The 22,844-nt window shown below is 37.3% G+C and overlaps 1 protein-coding gene across 1 annotated transcript in view; it reads right to left on the minus strand.

Annotated features, from left to right (window-relative positions):
• The window catches only part of alpha-Man-Ia (alpha-Mannosidase class I a), a 190,253-nt gene that overhangs the window by 14,582 nt on the left and 152,827 nt on the right, over positions 1-22,844 (minus strand). The window contains exons 3-5 of the mRNA XM_081732706.1: positions 18,144-18,323; positions 12,479-12,692; positions 2,851-3,075 (exon numbers count right to left, since the gene is read on the minus strand). Coding sequence (XP_081588832.1) covers positions 2,851-3,075; positions 12,479-12,692; positions 18,144-18,323 — 619 coding nt within the window. The remainder of the gene's footprint in view (positions 1-2,850; positions 3,076-12,478; positions 12,693-18,143; positions 18,324-22,844) is intronic.

Here is a 22,844-nt window from a genome sequence, read left to right on the forward strand (position 1 = left end):
TTTACCCTTCGTAACGATTTTAGAGTGTATGAGGAAAGGTTTTTCCATTTCAGGCGAGATAGGTAAGCACAATTCGCTAATTTAGTTAAGGAATGAAGATTTGGATGGCATTAAGTAAGGAACTTCGCAGGAAAGTATTTTGTAGTGGCATTTTTTTTTTTTTTTTTTTCAGTGAAGTTTTGTATAGCTGAATTGTTCACTGATAAGACTGAAGGGTACTCTTGATTGGGGAATGCTGAAAAGAGATCTCTGGGGTAGTTGTTGAGGGACGAGTTCTCCGAGTAGCCATAGCACAGGGTTGGGAACATTTGGTGGATGTATTGCGTGTGAAGCTCTTGAAGTACAGATATTGAGTGTTAGAGAATTGATGTACATGTCACTCTCCAGGCGTCTACTCCCAAGTTTGACACTCACATCAAGGTAAATGACTGTACGGTTGGAAGACGATCAGATTAATCTGACTAAGTAGTACTTGTTTACAGATTGTAGATAGTCCCATTGGTAGTTAGATGTGAGTCCATGTTAGGAACGCTTCACGAGTTGATTTTGAGTTTAACGTCCCTTTCAGAAGCGAGGCTATATGAAACGTGGACCTATTGATTAACGTGGAATTCCCACATGAGATCCCGCCGGGAATCGGACCCGGGTCTCCCACGCCAAAGGCGCGTACGCTAACCGCTTAGTCACGAAAGAGCTCAGGAATGCTTCAACTATGAAAGGAAGTTAGGGGCTAGGGTCATGCGAGTGCCCATCGCACGTGCTCTTGACTCACTTTCAAAAGTGAAATTGTTCATAGTTAAAAGAAAGTAGTCAAAGCTGGATTAGAAATGTTTGCTGGGTTTTCGAAGCTTGTAAAATGTTGACAGATTTAAGAACTCAGTGATGGCACTGAAACCGTGAGTAAGTGACGTTTTGGTGTATAATGAAGTTACGTCTATGAAGGCTAGATGATATCAGGAAGCAGAAGTCCGTCGATATATTAAAGAATGGATAATGTGCTCGCATCCAAATATCATACAAATCAACTCTTCAATCAAGCAATTAATCAAAACACAAACTATATTCAAACGATAAACAATAGCAAATACATACACACGAATTATAATTAGTATTTTTTTAAAAATAACTTTTATCTTTGCACTATCTTTCGTAGCATGCCTATAACCAACTCTTAACAAAATCTAACGCTCTTTGTAACATTTATGACTTTATTTGATTATTTTAATGTCGACACGGCATAAAAAAATAATAATTAAATAAATAAGAAAGAAAGAAAAAAAAACAGTCTGATCGTTCTTAGAGTACGTTTGTTTCATCTTGGCACACTTCTCGCCAGTACATTGGCTGACTTTTAAAATATTTTCTGCTAGCACTCACGTGATCAAAGGCTTCCGCGCTATACATAAAAAACTAAAATATCGTAATACCTTAAAATAAGAATTAAAAGTAATTTAAAAACAATACAAAAACTGAAAATACATTTATGTTTTGCGAAAACAGTGCATCTTGTCCTATTGTAACTTCTAGCTTTTTCCTTTCTTTCTTTCTTCCAGAGACATGGGACCCAAACAAATCCCTAGTATCTTATATCATTGGAATCTATCTGTTTTCTCTACATTACCAATATTGGACTTAAACTACAAACGTTAGAGGTGCCAATACAATTCCTCTGGATGATTCATCGCAGAGCATCATTATAAAATTGTTTACTGTTATGTGGCGTTTATAGGACATTTAAAATTATATTTTCCACAGTTAGTTACGTGTTTGAAAGTATCATTGTAAATATTCTTTAATACTGCTAACGTTTTTCAGATACACTATATTACCAGATATATGAACCAACAAATATGTGTTAGAATAGGGGATGAAATGACAGAGAAGAGTGCAATTGGAAGGGAGAGTTCGACAGGGATGCTGTCTCTCGCCAACATTATTTAATATCTATCTAGAGGAGATAGTGAAACAGAGCCTACAAAATGAAGACATTTCAGTAGGAGGTAGAATAATTAGTAGATGTATACGGTTTGCAGATGATATGGCGCTTATTGCAGAATCTGAAGAGAAAATCAATAAGATGGTAGAATAATTGAGAAAGGCTTCTGAAGACTATGGGATGAAAAGTAATGTTAGAAATAGAAAAGCCATGGTGACTGGAACGAAGGAGTCGGTGTCGAATATAAAAATAGAAGGGGAGAAAATAGAAGAGGTGACTAGTATTCGATACCTGGGTAGTATTATTAGTAATGATATGAAATGTGAAAATGAAATAAAAGCAAGGATAGGAATGGTGAAAGAAACCTTTAGGAGGAAGAAAATACTATTTTGTGGGACTTTGAATAGAGAGTTGAGAAAAAGACTCATAAAATGCTTTCTGAGGCATATTGTACTGTATGAGTTACAAATATGGACATGATTAAAAACGACTGGAAGCTTCCGAAATGTGGGTGTGGAGAAGAATGGACATAATTAGCTGAGTCGAGCGGAAAACGAATAAGAGTGTGTTACAAATGGTAGGGGACAAAAAAACAATTTTAGATATTATTAAGAACAGGAAGAGAAATTGGTTGGGACATTGGCTAAGAACGAACTGTATCATGGAAGACTTTTTAGAGGGTATGGTGGTAGAAAAGAGGAGAGGACAAAGGAGACTACAATTAATGGACGATATCAAAACAGATAAATTGTACGTGAAGACGAAGAGGTTAGCGGAAGACCGTGGAGCATGGAAGCTTTTCAGTTGCAGCAAGTGACCTGCCAATAATGACAGAATACCTATAATGATGATGATATTACCTCAATAAATGAATAAAAATACCTTTTTAATAAGGACTCTACGATAGTAGTTACCTATAAAGCATCCCAAGTGATCCATTTTATGTTCTAATCTTTCAAATTTCATATCGGAGAAATAAGTGAGTCCACCTCGTGAGACTCGTAGCATATGTTTAATTATCGGCTGCATAGCGTCATCAAACATTTGACGAGCCTCCTGATCCTCTCTGGCAGACTGCAGCCACGCTTTCAGCAAGTACTCGTAGAAGCTATCTCCCAGGGCTCCTATGGACATGTGATCTGGAAAGGAAATAACATGTTACTCTATTTTCCAATACATTTATAAGTATGGATAAATTATAATCTAAGAATGTAAAGTTGAATGAAATCGACAAAACTGAACATTAATGATGCTTTTAAGGATGCTAAGACAAGAAGTTCTGAAATTGAATAAAATTGAGTCTATAAACAAATTACACCTCGGCCTTCTTACAACCAACTCCGGTCTTCTCTACTTTTTTTTTGGGGGGGGGGGAGCGGAAGAATGGTATATTCAGAGGGATCGCGCTCAAGCATTTGAGGGGATGGACACCTCTACGTCAAACTTACTGCGACTGTTGCATCTCAAGCGTGGATTTTCATCGCTAGTTTTTTGCCCTTAATTCGTTTTCTGATTTGTCAGGGATCTTGAAATAAATCTGATTACTTTCGTCTGGTTACGAATGTTTCTTGAAAACGTTTTCATATATAGAGAAAATACAGTAAACGTACGCCCTTTATTAAGGAAAGGGCAATGAGATCAATGTAAGCTACACACTTCCATGACGCGCCGACTATCTCTATCATTCAGGTTTCCCCGGAGACTTTTTTTTTTTTTTTGACAAAAGTTGTGTGAGCCCCTGGGCCGGACGCCTTACCAACTACAAGTGCTAATAAGCTTTCAAACAGACGAAGTGCAAATGGCGTGGTACGACGCAACGGAAACGTGACAATTTTAACACTGAGGCAGTAGTGTATGATGTGCCCCCCCAGCAAAGTAGTGATGTGCTAAGCATAATAGTGCTGAAAATGAATCGATTCTGGGAACTGTAGCAGTTTCCCATGCATACTTCAGCTGTTCCAGTACAGTAAACAGGACTACCAATACGTATTTGCTATTGGACGCTACGCTGGAATGTCAAAGTGCAACGACATGCAGCGCAACCGCCCATGCAATGTGTATCACCAACTAAGCCACACTGGAAATGTATCCCAGAGAAGTTACACCATCAGTATTTCGCGAAGTTAAGACATTGACGACATTGGGGAATCCACTGATAAGATGTGCCATGGCCAATCATCCACTAAGCCATTCAGAGAAAGTCAAGTCTCACAGTGGTCCATAAGACGAATTTCCATGCACTGAAATCCAGCCATGAACAGCACCTGCAAACAGCTGTACGAGCGCCACCTGGCAGGTGATCGACGATAGTTTCTATTCACTTTAGACAACAACAACTGGATATATTTGACCAATTCTGGAAAAATCAAGCAATTACGCACAGAAATGTTGATGCAGAAGGACGAAGAGTTTCGTTCGTCAGTGAACCCAAAGTTATCAACATTTTATCGCTGTGGCAGACAGGAGAAAACTAGAACTCTATGTCGATTTATCAGCAATGTGAACATCAATACTGTGTATTATTAGGAACGTGTTTAGACGAATATTTACAAGAATGAAATCTCCACACTGTATAAAGCGGACATCAATTAGGTGGAACTGAATCAGAATAAACATCCAATTACACAGTTAAATCATCGATGGCTATTTCCTTCGCCGACATCTCGCTGAAGAGTTCCAATGCTAGCTAGCCCAATGGACTATTGCCCTTTGAACTTCTGAAACACAGTATTTTTTTTCGTAAGGTGCGCTGTTTCCGATCTCTGAAAAGCTCTCAAAGAAGTAGGATAAAATACCCCTTGTATAGGTACCAAGATGCCTTCTCGAGTGGAAGGTACACTGTTGGGCAATCCTCAAGAGTGAGAGTCGTCACACAGAATACAACCGTTAGTGCGAGAGAGGTCTGTCATAAGTGACTGAGCATTTCATAATCTATACGGAAGCCAATCAGCCTCTGATGCCATCACGGTTCTACAAAAGAAGGAAACATTTTAGTAACGATACGAAAAATTAAACTATTCAGTCCGCGAACACTTAAGACATAGAGTTCGTCTGACTCTGCCTTTCAAATACCTCTTCTGAAACTTACAGCATGTTTTTACTAACTTTTCCACACATGCAACAGGAAAGTTCAATATTAGCGTAGGGTGGTAAGCAAAGCGGTTTTGAGAAATCTTTCTTTACAATTTTAACAATATATATCCATTTAGGAATCCAAAAATATCCTGGAAAATTACAGAGATTTATTTCACGAAAATGTTGATGATTTACTGGTAGCACTAATGTTCCTGGAACCTGCTGAAAATATCGGTTTACCTTATAACTTCTTTTTAATCAAGAATATTTGTGGTCAGTTTGTTTTCTTTGCACCAGACAAAAGGTACAAAAACAATGCACAGGAAGAAGAAAACGCGAAAAAAGAAGAAAAAAAGACATACGAAAACTAATCGATATTATGGATGCAAAATACCTTTTATTCGTATATTTGCCTGATACCTCTTTGAAGATTATCACGCAAAATTTATTTCGGGAGTTACTATTAAAATAATTCAGTAAAGGTATTTACAAGGCTTTTGCATTACCGAATCAAACTATTCTGGTCAAGAGAAAATAAAAAAAATATAGTTTTCTTCGAAAGTTGTTGTTCCATCAACAAACGGGAAAAGTGCAGAAAAAAAATCATTAAAGAAATAAAAATTACGACTGTATCCTATATTCTGTGCAAATTGACGGACTGATGAAAATATTGGAAACACCTGAACAAAATGCAACTTACCCCTTAAAACGGAGTGGGACTACAGTAAGCCTGCAGATTCGTCGTAGAATGGAGGAATACAAGTTACAAGTTTCCAGAAGAACCTGTATAGTAGGGTGGGCCGAAAATTTTTTTTTCAGATATTCAGGATTGAGTAGTTATCAAAAGTTGTGTATTGGTACGAAATGAAGCCATGTCAAATATGTTGATTTTAAAACAATATTTAACCGGGCCCCCGTGGCCCTAAAGTTCCTAATTTTTTGTTGAAATGAAATGATTTTAGGTAATAAGAACATTTTTCCAGACAATACTATTAATACATAAAACATGAAATACATGGTTTTAATATACGCAAGTAGCTATTGAGACCTTAACTAACTTTCATAACTACCATATTAACCACGAAAAACCTTCGTGTTGAGCCCAGCTCAGAACTCTCAAACTTTAAGAGAATATCACTTTTTCGCATCTGGATGCAAAATGCACAATACTGGCTTTCCGAAGGCGGCGCTTACATTGCTGAATTCAAATAAACTAGAAACGATATGGCTGCGAGCCTCTCTTCCTGTATTGTCTTGCCTTCGAATTAAGGATATGATTTTGAATTACAAGTCAAAATGCAAAACGATCATTAACCCCATTAAGAAATAAGAGACCTCCATTAAGAGCCAAATTAAAGACATTTAAGAACGGTGCTCAAAAGTTATTTGATATTTTCTCTTGAAAATGCAAAGATACAGTAACCTGTAAATGTGATAAATCAAATTAAATACCGCCGTGGGAGCTCATATTAGATCAGAGATATCAGAGACAAATGACGAGTTGCAATGTAGATAAAGCAGAAATCCATAGGCTCAAAAGAAAGCATGACACACAGATCGATTATGATGCTGCGGTACCAAATACAAGAGGGTTACAATCGATAGCCTCAATCACACACTTGGAACATACATTAAGTACTTCCACCCCGAATTCAGGCGATGAAGAGTTCGCATGGAGCTATCGTTTAGAGAATAAAATCTAAAGTAAACCTAAATAAACAATAGTGAGCCCTAAACAAATTAGTATCGCCAAAGATTTAACAGGTGTCTCGAATAAGTCGGCTGCTAAAATTGTATCCGCTGTTTTAGAAGATATTAATTTACTGAACAAAACTAACCAAGACAAGGTAGTAGATAAAACCAGAATCCATAGAAAAAAAAAAGAAAAAAAAAAGAAAAAAAGAAACCGTCTACAGTGTAAAGCTACTAATTTTAAGGGTCTATTTTGATGGCCGAAAATACCAAACTATAGTTCTAATTGACAATTGCAGTAGGCAAAGCACTGAAGAATATGCGGATTATATCGATTTGACCGATTGGTCAGAAGTAATAGGAACGAAACTTCCAATTTTGGCTAACGTATCAACAGAAGAATTAACCGAAATGATTGTGGAAAAGAGGAGGTTTCACAGTTTGTCACGTTCCCCTTCCACACACAGGCTTTGGAGAGGTGTGTAAAGGTAGTAACAGAACCTTCTTCAGAAGTATGCGGTAGTGTTGCACGAGACGGTTATATTCGCGCAAAACTGGAAGCACGAAAGTATCTACCAAGCTTCGAACATAAATCTCAATATTTTGTTCCAAGATTCAACTAAGGAGCTTTAAGTAAGAGGAAGGTGGGTGGAAGGAACTCGCTGTGTAGTCATCTCCACGTGGTGAGTTCTGGGCTGGTTTGGTGTTTGTTGGTCAATTTTTCAATCTTACCTTATGTATTTGCGTCCGTACTATTATATCTACTAAACACTAATCAGACGAAGAGCTGCACATCAGATCAGAACATTTAAAATCCTGGGGTCAAGTTAAAGTATTAGGAATCTTAACCAATTTTCTATACATACTTAAAATAATAATATATATTAAAAAAATTTTCGGACCCGCAGGTCCTGGTGAAATATTTTTATCTGCCTCTGATTTGGGGAAGAAACATATCATTATACAACTTTTGCACGGTACTCAAACTTAACTGAAAACAAATATTTCAATAATATTTTCACTACTCACAACCATATTTTTACAGCATTAACGTTCTTTCGGGCTCCCGGTTAAATATATTTTTATCCGGCTCTGTTTTGGCGAGGAAACATGACATTATAAATTTTCCACGGTACTCAAACTTAACTTTCTAAAAAATATATGTCAATAATATTTTCACTATTTACAACTATCTTTTTTTTTTTAAATAAACGTTTTTTAGGGCCCCCGGGGCCTGGTTAAATAACTTTTTTCCCGGTTCTGCTTCTGTGAAGAAACATAACATTATACAACTTTTGCACGGTACTCAATCTTAATTTTCTAAAAAAAATTTTTTTTCGACCGTTTTCGGCCCACCCTACTGTATAGTCAACGACAAGACTTCTTTCTGTTTGATGAAATTAGTTTCGTAAATTACTTCATAATGGAAGGATAATTTGAATACAGTTTCCAGTAAATTAAAAAGATAGTAATTTTCTGTACGTTTCAGCCCTGAAACTGGGTAAAACTGTGTACGTTCCACCGTTACTCCCAAAATAAATTTTACCAAATGGAAAGAACTTCTGTCGCTGACTGTACCATCTGAAGAAGCGAACAACGTCTGTTCCTAAGCCTGAGCACAAAGTTTTCAATTACGTTGAGGTGTTCTTAATTCATTCTGATGTTCACAAATTCACGCCTTAACAGTTCTAGCAGTGTGAACTTGTGCATTCTCATAAGAAGAAATTAAGTCATTGGCAGAAAACAGCGTTTGGACCAGAGGAAGCGCATGGTCACTAGCAGTAAGTGTAATCACAGAATTCATGACATACTAGGAAATTACAGCTCACAGCATCATAGCATCTTTGATGACAGCAGTTCCGCGTTCGATTTCCGGGGACACTCGATCGAAAAACTGTAAAAGCTTTTTCACACGAGCCATCCTGAGTGAGATCTTCCTCTTTTACACCAGGCAAATACCGGGATGGTACCTTGCATAATGGTCTCAGGCCACTTCCTCCCTTTCCCAATTCCCCTGGCAGTGTTATCACCAAGGGACGTCATCCCTTGTAACATGTATGATGGGCTAACATGGCCATCGATGCCGAAAGGCCAGAAATCTAATCCCTAGGGGCACGAGTTTTTCGCACTAAGACTGAAAATTTCGCGTTTCGTTTTTTATATTTCGCGTTTTGTAGCATTTTCCAAATAGTTTCGCATTTTATAGCTCTTGTGGAAAAGATATTCTCTGACATTTTTACATAATTAGATGCTTGCATTTTTTTTTAAATGGAGGCAAAGCTTTAAAAAAAAACTTCCTTAACGAAACAGTGGTTCACTACTATATGCAATTACAGAAGGACCAAACAGCTTTTCCAAAGCATTATATATTTTTGTAGTTTGGGTGTATTTTCTTTGGGAAGAATGCTTCAAGAATGATCTTTCTGTACATTTTTTAAAGTCACATTCAACGCTAGCCCTCTTTTCACTTGATAACAAACGTAAGTGTGCTTTAGTGTTTTCACCAAAGAGGTCTTGCCGCAAAATGTTCAATCAAGTGCTGAGTCTGTCAAGACGACTATTCAAAATATGTGCTGTCGGAGATTTGTCCGTCTCAGTGAAAGTTATAAAATCGACAAGGTTACCACAATTATCGCTAACAAGACCTAACTGAGGCATCAAGATTGGCTTCTTGGCTTTCAAATAACTTTTGAGCGTGTTAGTTTCAGAATTTAGAGCTTCGTATTTTGAAAGGAACTGATCTAGTAGTTCTAAGTGTTTGTCTAAATACTGCACTGCATGGAACCAACTATTCCACCTAGTCACAGCAGACCCGTGAAACAACTTGCGTTCAAGATCAGAATGTTTCCCTTCAAGAAAACTCGTACTTACTTTTGAGTTTCCTTGCGTTCAAAAATGCATTTTTCACTTTGCACGCAAAATTATTAAATTCTTTCAGTGTTCTGCCAGATATCTCCAATCAAGTTCACTTTGTGTGACCACTGTACATGAACCATGTGTGTTCCAATTATCACCGACAACGTGTCGAAGCACTTGCACACAACATGGCAGGAGGTATCTGTAATGATGCCATTAGTTAGCTAATTAAAACGACTCCTCATCCAGCTGCGATGGTGATAGCTAATGCGCAACATGTTCTCTATAGCCGTCTCTTAATCACCCAAAATTCACCACTTTCCACCGTTCCGTGAGCGAAAAACTGGCGTTTTTATATTAATGGAAACGAATTTTTAAATTTCGCGTATTGTTAGAAATTTTGCGCAAAAATGGTAATTTCGCTTTTTACCGCGCAACAGAAGCAAATGAAAATACACATATCATGAAACATCAAGAAACTGAAAATTACTTAATTCTGACACATTTCGTTTTATCGCGCATTGCGAAAGCTCGTGCTTCAACTAATCCCTAACCTAATCACAGCATCATAGAGGCTCCGCAATGTTTCACGGAAGGAACGAGACAGTTGGGAACATCAACTGCTTTGGAAGTCCCCATACATAAACGTGACCTGCTGTTGGAAATAGTGTAAAAGAGGACGCGCTTCCAATCGCCGACGGTTCATTTTGCATTGTCTTCGCACTAAATAAATCGTTGTCGGCGGTGACCAGCACTTTCGAAATTGTAACCAAGTTGCAGGTGTTAAGGACATGTAACTCACGTGGGGGGTCATAACAGGCTGTTCCAGGCATTGGTTCAGTGTGTGAGTCACTTCTGGCGCATTCGCTCTACAGTTCTTCAATGCTTGCCAATCTCACCCACTGAGGCTTCTCTTTCATGTGCTATTTCTTGTCGTCAAATGAAATGAAATCTTTAAATTTTACGTCCCACACTTATGCCGGCGGTGTTGATGAGGAATGAATGAAAATGGCGGACTGAAGAAAGTGGAAGGAAACGGGAAAACTCCGAGAAAACACAGGCATACGGTGTTTCTCCACCACACAGCCCACTTGGTGCGAGTTGGGATCGAATCACGGACCTTATGCACCAGAGGTGAGCGCTCTACCACTGAGCCACCGCGGCCCCTTGTTTTGCTATGAGTTCTGCAGGCCGTCATCCTCGAAATACCTAACATACTGTACTTCCACCAATTAACTGCGCACTCATAATTTAGCTTTTTTGAAACTCAGAGAGTTCTCCCGTCCTGAACCACCATCGTTTGCCCGCTTCAATACAGGTTTCTGTTCTACACCGCCTGACGTACTAGATATCACCTGACACCACTGACAACGGCCAGGCGCTGAACATTCATTCTGTTACTACTTTACACTACTGTGTGTTTATATTATATCTATCTATCTATCTATCTATCTATCTATCTATATATATAAAGTTTTCATTATTTTGATATAGACAGGGTGGCACACGAAATATCATACCATTTGTTTTGTTCATTATCATTACACATGTATTTATCACCAAAATTGTACAAAATTAGTGCAGAATTAATTGTATGAGAATGGAAATGTAGTTCAATGTAGTATGCGTTCAATGCGATCACCATTTTGTTTCACAACCTCTTGCAAGCGAATTACATTTGTCACAACTTCCCTGCACAAGTCTTTCGAAATTAGAAGACACAACTGCATGATCAGAGCCCTGGGCTGAGCTGCACTTGCAGGGCTTCATTGCGAAGACATTTTCTTTCAAGTAGCCCCACAAGAAGAAATCACATGGATTGATGTCAGGGCTATGTGGGAGCTATTGTCTCTCACCTTGGTGACGCTCAGGAAACCAATGTGACATTAGCCGCCCATCAAACATGTCATACAGGTAATCAAGAACAAAATTTGCAGTGTGTGGGCGGGCTCCGTCTTGCATGAACCATTGAGTTTGTGATGGGAGACCTGCTGCCAAGAGTTCTATATCGATCTTTGTTTACCGTCTCACCAAAGAAAAAATGGTCCGATGATTCCATGCTGCCCATACGCTGACCTTTCTCCATAATTTTGCCTTTCGTGCAGAATAAGAGGATATTCACTTGCCCAAAAACGAACATGTTGCTTATTTACTATGCCATTTAAATGAAAATACGCCTCGTCAGTAAACCACGTGTTGTGCAGAACGTGATCCTCTTGCACTAACAATGAAGAGAACTGATGTGTTCATTGTTTGTCCTCTGCTGTTAATTTATGAACAACTGTTATCTTGTAAGGGAACATGTGAGGATCACAATGCAGAATCCTTTGTATGGACCGACGAGTTATTTCTAACTAAGCAGCCGTTCTCCTTGTTGCTTTGCTAGAACTTCGTGTCAAAACAACGCTGCTTCAATGTTTTCAAGGGTGCAGACACTTGGTTCGCGCTGTCGATTCTTCTTCACCACAGAGCCAGTTGTTTCAAATTGACGATACAATTTCTGAATGTATGTTTACATGGAGCGCATTTTGTACGAAAGTGTGCACGAAAACGTCTTGCATCGCTACAAAAATCCTCGTTTCTGTATATAAAAAAAGTACAACGTTCGCCTGTTCAACATTCAATCTGATCTTATGCGCATCTTGAAAACTGCTGTTTGGCGCCAAGTAAATATTCGATACTAACTTCTGGTGACATCTACCGGCCTTTCCATCAACCAAGGTATCGAATACGACTTTTCAACATTCTATCTATAATATTACGTGTGTAATGAACAAAACAATTACATTTCGTGCACCACCCTGTATATATCAAATTAATGAAAACTCGTATGTGTGTCTTAATGTATAGTCTATAACTTAAATGGAAACTAAACGAATTATAGAAGTGTTATATGTAAGAGAGAAGTGTTGAACTTACGTTGGCCCCATCTTCCTGTTTTAGGATGAAGATAGTTGGGATACAGTCCTTGAGGCTTATCCATCGCTTGGAGAACTTGGCGGATGTGTTCCACTTTGGCCCGGAACACAGGGTTGCCGGTGATATCAGACAGATACGTGAACTCCAGATGCAGCGTCCCAAACTCTGATAGGATACTGCAGCCACCACTCGCCCAGCCGTAGTTCTTGCTTGCCTACAACAAACACAAACTCACAGAATAAAAGAGCAAATGGATTGATTGAATTACACAACACAAAAATGTACCTCTATAAAAAGTAACATTATCTCAAGACTAAATGTATAAACTAAATAATGATAGAACTCCTTAACAATAGAAAAAAATCAGAAATATTAATGTTTGTACACCTAAGCTATAATTACTGAATTTGAATTGTTAATCCATCCGTTCATTCCAATCCTGGCTGCTTTCAATATTAAGCAACAAAATCAGTTTGTAACCTTTAAAAAAATTAAATAAAAATAAGAAATGTCAGAATTAAAGAACCCTGCACAATCCTGATGGAAACTGGATTTCGGTGGAGTCGCTTGAAACCGTGATATGTTGTAGATATTGTGTTCCTGAGGGGAAAAAAAAGTCTCAATGCGCACAACTACCTATCACTGACCGTTTGGCCACTATGAGGACACTTTTTTCATGTAATCTATATCCCAGAATATTGTTACCTTCTGTTGTTTTCAAAAAGTGCCTCGTAATGGCCAAACGGTCAGTGATAGGTGGTTGCGCCCATTTAGACTTTTTCTCAGGTTCACGATATCTACAACATATTACGGTTTCAAGCAATTTAATCGAAATCCAATTTCCATCAGGATTGTGCGGGGTCCTTTCACATTAAGTATGTAATGAAATCACCATGGAACAGCGAAAATGATACAAACAGCGGAGAATTCTGAGACTAATACCCAGAAAAGCAAGGGAGGGAGACAGCACGAACTATCAGGGTTATTTTCTTTTACCTATAAGCATTCTTATTCCTAGATCGCTGAATTGAAATGGCAAACGGGAAGTAAGGCACGGTGGCCAATAGTATGCACTTACCTCTACAGCAAGGAGTCTCTGGTTCGATGATATACAAAACTGTGTCTGACAAGGGAACATCTCATCTTGATACTAGCATTGCCCAATCAAACAATGTGCAATCATTAGAAGAGTCAAGAAAAGTGATAAATCCAAAATTTTACGGGCCGACACCCGGAAACACGGGAGATACAGAGGAAAGAAGGATCTAGAATCATGTGAAGATAGCAATGCAAAAGATACACTGACACCGAAAGGACTTCAAAGAGTATTTCTGTTTCCTCTCACATTGTCGTTCCACAATCTTTTCATAAACATTTACTTTAATTACTCCTCATGGCTATATGTTAGCGTGGAGACCCAGCTTCGTCTCCATTGAGTTCAAGTGGTTCAGAACCCATGTTAAGTTGTAAGTCCACGTTTTATATAGCCCCACTGTTGACAGATACGGTAAGATCAATCCAATCAACTTTCATTAAAAACTGTTTCCTTTAGCCTGCAGAGCATAATAGTGGAACGTAAAACTGAGGTTTCATTTTCAAACGTGAAGGGATATTTCGTGATTTATCCTGAGGTAGAAACTACTTTCAACAGATACTTCTCTCTCAACGTCAACTGTTGGGTGAGAAATGGCGTGAACTAACTTGCTGTTGTAAAGATGTACCTAATATCTACAAATTTTACTCAAGTAGTGCACTGAGAGCGTCGTAGTGGTCGCACTATTTTCTTTAAAATTTTAAAAACAGCGGAAAAAAGAAAGGTTATAATCGTTTAACAAATAAATAAAAACAGTGTGCTCAGAATGTAGCCCGTGTCTTCGAGATAGTCTTTATATGTTTAATCGTTCTCCTTGTGCTGGTCTACCGGTTCTCGGGACAACACTAAAGTCAAGCAACACTGAGTGAATACTTAGGTGACGATCGCTCTGATTAGGGGAGACAAGACGGTTATAGGTCTCCGCAGATATAACACATTCCATCTCCAGATTTTGAAGTAAGATTGTTTTCACAAAAATTTTAAAGAAATAAAGTGTATTTACAATAATGATGAAACACAACACTTCATTTGGTTTACGAAAATGCTGGGGGAACATAATTAAACCACGTGTTTCATTTTATGTTGTCATTGCGCATCTACTAGTGTTCTTAATATTCAATAATTATAGGGTGTTTCAAAATCACCGGCAACGTTTGGGAGGTGATTCCTGACCCAAGGTAAGACAAAAAGTAAAGACCATCCTGGATGCACAAATGCTTCCTTTCGGGGTTACAGGTTGCCGAAAATATGAAAAAATGAAGTTTAGGTGCATAGCTCCAAAACTATGGGATCTACCGCAGTCGGGTCAAGACTTCATCAAGGAATTAATATGTGGGCTATCCAAAAATACATGTTTCAGAATCCTACAGGTACTTCTGCAATAATTTTTATGGAGGTAGTTGGAGAGTACTTCAGATTATATGCCCGTAGCTAAACTCTCTCTATAAAAATTGTTTCGTGAGTATCTTAGGATTCTGAAACATGTATTTTTGGATAGCTCACATATTAGTTCCTTAGTGAAATCTTGACCCGATTACGGTAGGTCCCATAGTTTTGGAGCTATGGACCTTTAAAGTTCATTTTTTCATGTTTTCGGCAGCCTATAACTCCGAAAGGAAGCATCTGTGCTCCCAGGTTGGTCTGTACTTGTTATCTTCGTGTCAGGAATCTCCTCCCAAACGTTGTCGGTTATTTTGAAACACCCTGTATATTATGTAAGTCATACCTTGTTTAATACATGTTTTGTTCAAACTTAAAAAAGAAGCTTTGGAAAATGCGGAGGTCTTCCGCAAGACAGTACAATTCTCATAATTTACGTTTAAAATTAAAATATTTCATGTTCGTTAAGATTTGTGTATCACATTTAGAAATTTTAAGATGTCGAATATATTTCTGTAGGTTATATTTTATCTTTTCGTGTTTTCTTCATTAAGAATCTATAAAACAAACATAACAATTTTAGTATTTCACTGTGCTAGGAAAAAGAAGATACAACATGCTTGGCCATCTTATTCGGCACTCGGATTGGATCACTGTGTTGATAGAGGAAAAGGCAGAAGGAAAACCAGGAAAAGGAAGACGAAGGATAGAATATCTAGATGCAGTTACGAAGAAGAGACCTTATCAAAGTACAAAACAGCTCTCCCAAGGGAGAGAAAAGTTTTAAAATTTCCATGTTGCCCACCAAACTATGGTTGAGGTGAGCAAGAAGACCTTCAATAATAGTCTGTAAATGAAATAAAATCTTCAAGTTTTACGCCCCACGTTTATGCCGGCTAGGCTAACGGAGACGGTGATTATGAGAAATGAATGAAATGGTGGAATGAAGAAAGTAGGAGGAAACGGGAGAACCCCGAGAAAACCCATGCACACGGTGTTTGTCCACTACAAAGTTCACTTGGTGCGGAGTGGGATCGAACCCAGGACACCATGCACCAGAGGTGAACGCTCTACCACTGAGCACCGCGGCCCCTACGCAATAATAGTCTGTATTCAAATGAACTATTAGGTCAATCAAATATACATAAAAACTCCTGCAAGAAGCTTATTTTTACCAATATTTTATCTATTTTTACCGAAACAGTTTGGTCATGATCAGATGAGCATCCGAGAACATATGATTAGGACCGTCCTGCCGATTTGCGAGGCCAGGGGCGAAAATAAAATGTGGCGCCAAGGATGTGAGAATTTCATATCTAGCATGAATAAATTAGTTTGCAACAAGTTTTGACTTTTTCATATCAATGCTATTGATATTGCACAGTAAGTGCACTTCGATACATTAGAAGTACTAGTTAGTTTTTTTTTAAAGTTATTATATTGCTTATAGCTTAACATCCGACGGCGCAGGTGGTAGTATCTATTAGCGTCACAGACTGAGACGTCTGCCGTTTATTATTACAATACAATCGTAAAAATGCTTTCGAAAATTATCTCTAAATATTTTGAATCCCCAAAAATAATTAAAAATAGTAGAAGTAAACTTGATAGGGATGTACCGATATATCGGTATCGGTGATATAGGCGACTTTTGCGAGTATCGGTATCGGCAAACGGACACCGATATTTACATTTTCCGAATTATTTTCAATTTGTTTAATATTAACAATGAGACTTGTACTTCATCGGTTTCTTTTAGACTTACAGTTGATCTAAATTATTATCGATTGTACAATAGATTTTTTAATGCATGTGTGTGCTTGTCATTTGCATTACTCGTACTCAGCTGATATTTTTAGTCCCTCGATGCCAAAACAGTGATACAGAAAAGCCAAAGGTCCTGGGTCAGGATCATGGGCGCCCGAAGAAAATTTTCTAGGGGGTGGGGCATTCTATGGTTACTATATTACGGCCGGTATTTAATACACGTGATTTGCTATATTACGTATATATTTTCGTGAGCCAGGGGGTCTCACCCTGCTCACCCCCTTTGGGTGCCCATGGTCAGGATAGCTAATTTGAAGACCAAACGAGACAGAGGTTTCGATTCAGAAGAAAATGCTATGGATGAAACCCACAGGACGCTCACTTTGTCATTATTGTCTCTTACTTACTAATTAAAAACAATTAGTTCTAAAGTTAATAAATAGTTTTATCGTTTTTGACTTCGCTTAAATAGTATAACCCTCTTCTTCTTTTTTTTTTTTTTTTTATGGTATACACAGGAACACCTGGTTCAGCACGCATAATTTTGTAAAGAATAAAAATTTGTAACGGTAGTATCCGTTTGCATTATATGTAATATGTAATAGAAACTAGTACATACAATCAAAGTTCATTATCACTCTAAATATCAATCACTGACTCTTAGAATTAAGTTTACACTATATAAGTATTTGCTGCTTTTTAGTTCATTTCATGTGAGCTGGATTAAATTTAGAGGATATATATTGTGTGGAATCTAATATGAAATTCTGCTTTTTGTCTTTTGGCCATGTATCTAATATACGCTATTACAATGTTGATCATTTCATTATTCTGAAAATTCCTGTCCAAATGTACAAATGTGTCCAAAAGTATCGGTATCGGCTGTATCGGCCTCTTCAGTATCGGTATCGGTGAAAAAGTGGCAGCGGGACATCCCTAAAACTTGCTGCTTCTAATCAAGATCCTAACTATTTTATTTTATGGCGCGGAGCTTGAGGCAACTGTCTCACTTGCCCCACATATAAATGATGCATTATCCTTAGAGATTGAATCTCGAATTTACACTGTCGGGCGCAATAAGCAACGCTAAATTGAACAAACTCTTTCCATCATAAGTGAAGCGAGAACCGAAACAAACTTGGTAGCTGTGCCTGAATTTTTCAACACTTTTTACGAAACCAAAGGAACACACGTAAAAGTTGTTAACTATATATCTGATGACAGGAGGCAAAAACCTGTGTATGTGCGAAGAATTACGTGGCAACAGGCAGTAGCACTGCAACTCTTCAAACACTAAATTATCTTACTTTATGCTTACAAACAATAAGTAGACATTTTAACATCTTACAGTACATATTGTGTACACAAAGCCTTGTGCCGTATGTACACACAGGCGAATCTTGCACAATGTACTCAGAGACTTACACCTGTATCCACGTTGATAAGAGCGTATGGTATCCCAGTTTGCGTCTCGAAGGCCGGAAGAAGTTTTTCTGCAATATGCAAAGCTTTGTCTCGAAACATCACATCGCCAGTCAAGGCAAAGCATGCCAACATTCCTCCAACGAAGCGGATATTCGTCTCAAACACAGACATCTCAGATTTCTGAAACAAACAAAGAAAATATTATATACATAATACAGCACTAAAAATGTAACACAGTGTAATTAGATATATATGAAATCTTAATAAATTATGTAAATGATTGTAACCAGAGATGGAGTAGGTTTGTGGGTCAAGATTTGTGGGTGGGCGAGTGGGTCAACAGGAAGTGACCCACTGCAACCCACCACCCACCATGACCCACTCTGACCCACCATGAACCGGGGATCCACCATAACCTACCGTCCCACTCTGCTCAATGCATTGCATATAGCATCTGAACAATGGTGAATTTCTCTACATTTTACTTTCAAGGCGTCCAATTTTCTAACTTTTTCATTTGTTTCTGTTTACTTACTTGAGATGAGTATATCTAAGTGAGAAAAGAACTCCAGGCACTTTTGGATATTGATATTTGTAATTGTAACAATAGCAATAGATAGGGGCACGTTTAAAATTTATATTTCGCGTTTTGTCGCATTGCCCATGAATAGGAAAGTTTTGCTGTCTTCTGAAAACACATATTGACAAGTTACATTTAAGCATTAAACATAAGCACGTTACATGTTTCCACAATTTTCTCATTCATTGTTGTATGTTTGTCACTTATCACCAAATCATACTTGAAGAAAGAAAGAAAGAAAAAAAACTGGTATTGCTTGACCGAAGACATACATATGTACGTGAATTTACAACAAACTTCACACCATCATCACTTCGGAACTTTTGTCCATTCAAAACATTCACTACACTCTTCAGACGATTCACTTATCAAAAGTTCATAGGCCAGTTTGTAAAATTCCAAATAGGTACTTCATAATACATATTTTCAAATGAAGGCAAAGCTTTAAACGCAACAATATTTAGTTCACTATTACATGCAATTACAAAAAAATCAAACAGCTTTCCCAAAGCATCATATACAGGGTGGCCCAAAAGTAGGTATGCAGTACCGCACTGATCAGCACAATGCATTTTATATAATTTCTTATTGTTATCCATTAGGTAGACTTAGTTTCTTTGTTATTTGTTCTTAATGTCTTTTTACTTATATCTTAAGCTCGAAACATGCGAAGCAAATAAACCTATAAGATAGAATGTTATATTTGATCAATGCAGGGGTATACATACTTTTGGGCCACCCTGTATTTTTGTAGTTTCGATGTATTTTCTTTGGGAAGAAAGCTTCAACAATGATCTTTGTGCACATATTTTTAACGTCACATTCAACACTAGCCCTCTTTTCATTGGTTAACACATGTAAGTGTGCTTTAGTTTTTTCACCAAGGAGGCCCTGCCGCAAAACATTCAATCGAGTACTTAGTTTGTTAAGACGACTACTCAACAGATGTGCTGTCGGAGATTTGTCCGTCTCAATGAAAGTTATAAATCGACAAAGTCAGCATAATTATCACTAACAAAACTTAACTGAACCTTCAAAATTAGCTTCTTGTCTTTCAAATAGCTTTTGAGCGTTTTAGCTTGAAAATTTAGATTGCATTTTAAAATGTCTTGTTATTTCACGTATTGTTAGAAATTTTGCGCAAAACTGCCAATTTCGCGTTTTATCGCGCAACGGAAACCAATGAAAATACACACAGAATATCATAAAAGTCAAGAAACTGAAAATTATTTAATTCTGACGCATTTCGTGTTATCGCGCATTGCGAAAAACTTCTGCCTCTAGCAATAGGAATTACTTTGGCTTTTGAGACACACCTGAATTCTATACTTTTTTTCCTCTTTACATTGGCCTATTTATCTTTATTTGAGACTTTCAAATTCCATCCTATTTTCCACTGAAAAGTATCTGTAATCTAACAAGGAAATAATTATATGTGATAATTAAATTGAAATTCATTGTAAGATGGCCTATGATAAAAACTTTACTATTTTATATCGTAAAGCTCAGATCCATCATTATTATAACAGAGCGGTGCTTGAGCGGTTGGCCGTACAAAGTCAAATTCTGATTAGTGATAATTTCACAGCCTTGTTTTATTACAATTGTAATATCTTTAGTCAGTGGGGAGGACGACGTGGATCATGGATCAGAATTGATGACGATGGGTTTTGTTGGGTCGGAGTGAGTCACAGTGGATCATGGTGGGTCAAAGTGGGTCACGCTAGGTGGTGGATCAGGGGGGGGGCATGGGTTAAGTTTTCAATGACTCACGCCATCTTTGGTTATAGCATTAACGAGGTTCAATGGCTCCTAGTCTTTCCACGTTTTTCAAAACATTGAAATAATAATAATAAAAACTTATAATTTATCCCCGTTATTTCCAAAAAAAAAAAAAAAAAAACATCAGCAATTACTTATTTACAGTGGCGCATCTAGAAGATAAAATTTGGGGGAGTGGCAGCCAGAACTAGGACTATGATAGGTATATCGAGTCTACAATTTTTGATGGGCTCTACAGAACTTTCCAACTTAACTCTGTCCTAATGGATATGATGTCTAGGTTGGACGTTGACACTGTAGACTTCCAGTATTGCATAACAGAAAAACTCCAACTGAAACTATATCTAATGTTTCAAAAATTTTCCAATAAAGAATAAAAGGGAAAGCTTACTATGAAGTTTCAAAAACATATAATTTTGTCACTCAAAAAATTCGGGGGTCTAGGTCCTCCTCCGCCGAGGGCTGGATCCACCACTGCTTATTTACTAACAACGCTATAGTCAGATATACTGTATATTAATACATAATTTCTTCTTAAAATATTTACAAAGACAGGGAATACATTTTGGAAGAAATTTGACAAGTGTATTTAGCCTACTGTAAATGAAGGAAAATACATTTTAATAATTTTGATGAAAAGTAAAAAAATCCTATTACAGAAGTATTTTTCTCTCTCATTTCATTACGTTCTGTTCACGCAGAAGCTCGTTAAGAGTTATTCACAACACTGGATACACGCACTCTACATGTCCTCTTGTAAACAACTTCCGAACGAGTTCATTCAGTGTTGTTTCATTTCGTGAGAACACAATTGTGTGTAAAGCTCTGAAAACTATCCCAACTGACCAATTCATTCCACAGTTATTGACAAAACAACATCGGTAGGCATGCATTCGTACTTTTGCTGTTGAGTATATGTCAGCATTTCAAAAGCACCAACATGTTTTAGTTCTACGTCATAATACCAAGATTAACTTTAATGAATAGCTATGCTTCGATCGATACAATAGCTTTATATACGCTTTAATGCAACTTTATGTATTTGAGTTGTAAGATTTTTCTTTACCGCACCATTATCCAATAAGTTTATGATAAATAGAAAATTAACTTATATTTCTCATAACGACATTGGTGCCACATTGCTCTAAATACATCTCTATTTAATATTTTTCTTCTGACAATTAATTTGTTTGGATTAACTGGTCTCCTTGGTTTTTGCGCAGCAAAAATGAAATATGTCGATATAAAATAGAAAAATCTTCGCAATATAGAAAATAAGTGCACTGAATTAATTTGTCCGACACCTGAAGATAGACATGACTTCTGGAGGTCCGAAGTCCTGTCATCTCTGAATGCCGGGTACGTTAAACTCTATTAATAAAGGGAATCTCGGAAGTCCGATTTCCTTTAGAAACGTAATTGCACATAAAATACAAATAGGAAAATTGATTTGTCAATCTCTGCGGCAGCTAACTTTTTTCTTATTCTTTTATACCATTAATATTTTGTATATTATTAATTTTATAATTTAGTATGTTTAATTTTGTATTTGTATGTATATGCTTTAATACAGGGATGCAAATAAGCAACAGAATTTTACTAGCCGAAGAAAAAAGGGATTATCCTACATCCCACAATATAAATCATTTACTTACCTGTGATATAAATAATAGTGATATTAAAAACTCGCCCGCACCGATGATCCACTCGCCCCAGGTGAGTGGTTATTTGCATTCCTGCTTTAATATATTGGATACACGCAATATATAAATTTTCTTCTTTCTTTAAATATAAATTAAATAAAAACTCCAAATATATATTGAAATAAAGTGTATTTTTTGTCTGTTTAAATGAATGTTCACTTACCCCTCCACTATCATAAAGGTTATGTGAATTTGGTACTATAATATACCATAGGATTAGAGGCGGATCTAGAAAGTAAAAACTGGGCAAGTAGCCATAGCCCAAACTATGATAAGTATATCATGAGTTTACTATATTTTTGCCACTGATAAAACTGGAGGCTTAGGTTCCCCCGGCCCCGGGCTAAATCCGCCACTGCACAGGATCGAAAATACAACCTTCCAAGGATCGAACCCAGTGCTTCGCACGAAGAAAATAACCATGATAATCAGTCGTCTACTCTAGAACCCACAATGAGTTTTCATTAGAAAGGGAACGATATTTTATTCATTATTATTAATTTATTTAGATGCATTATCAAGTGTAACGGCAACATGTATTCGCTGCCAATTTTCATTTCTTTGGAATTTGAAAAAAAAAAAATGAAATCTTTAAGTTTTACGTCCCACGGTTTCGGTGGCTAGACTAAAGGAGAT

Source organism: Thermobia domestica, chromosome 1 (genome assembly GCF_964235325.1).
Source record: "Thermobia domestica chromosome 1, izTheDome1.hap1.1, whole genome shotgun sequence".
Taxonomy (NCBI): Eukaryota; Metazoa; Arthropoda; class Insecta; order Zygentoma; family Lepismatidae; genus Thermobia; species Thermobia domestica.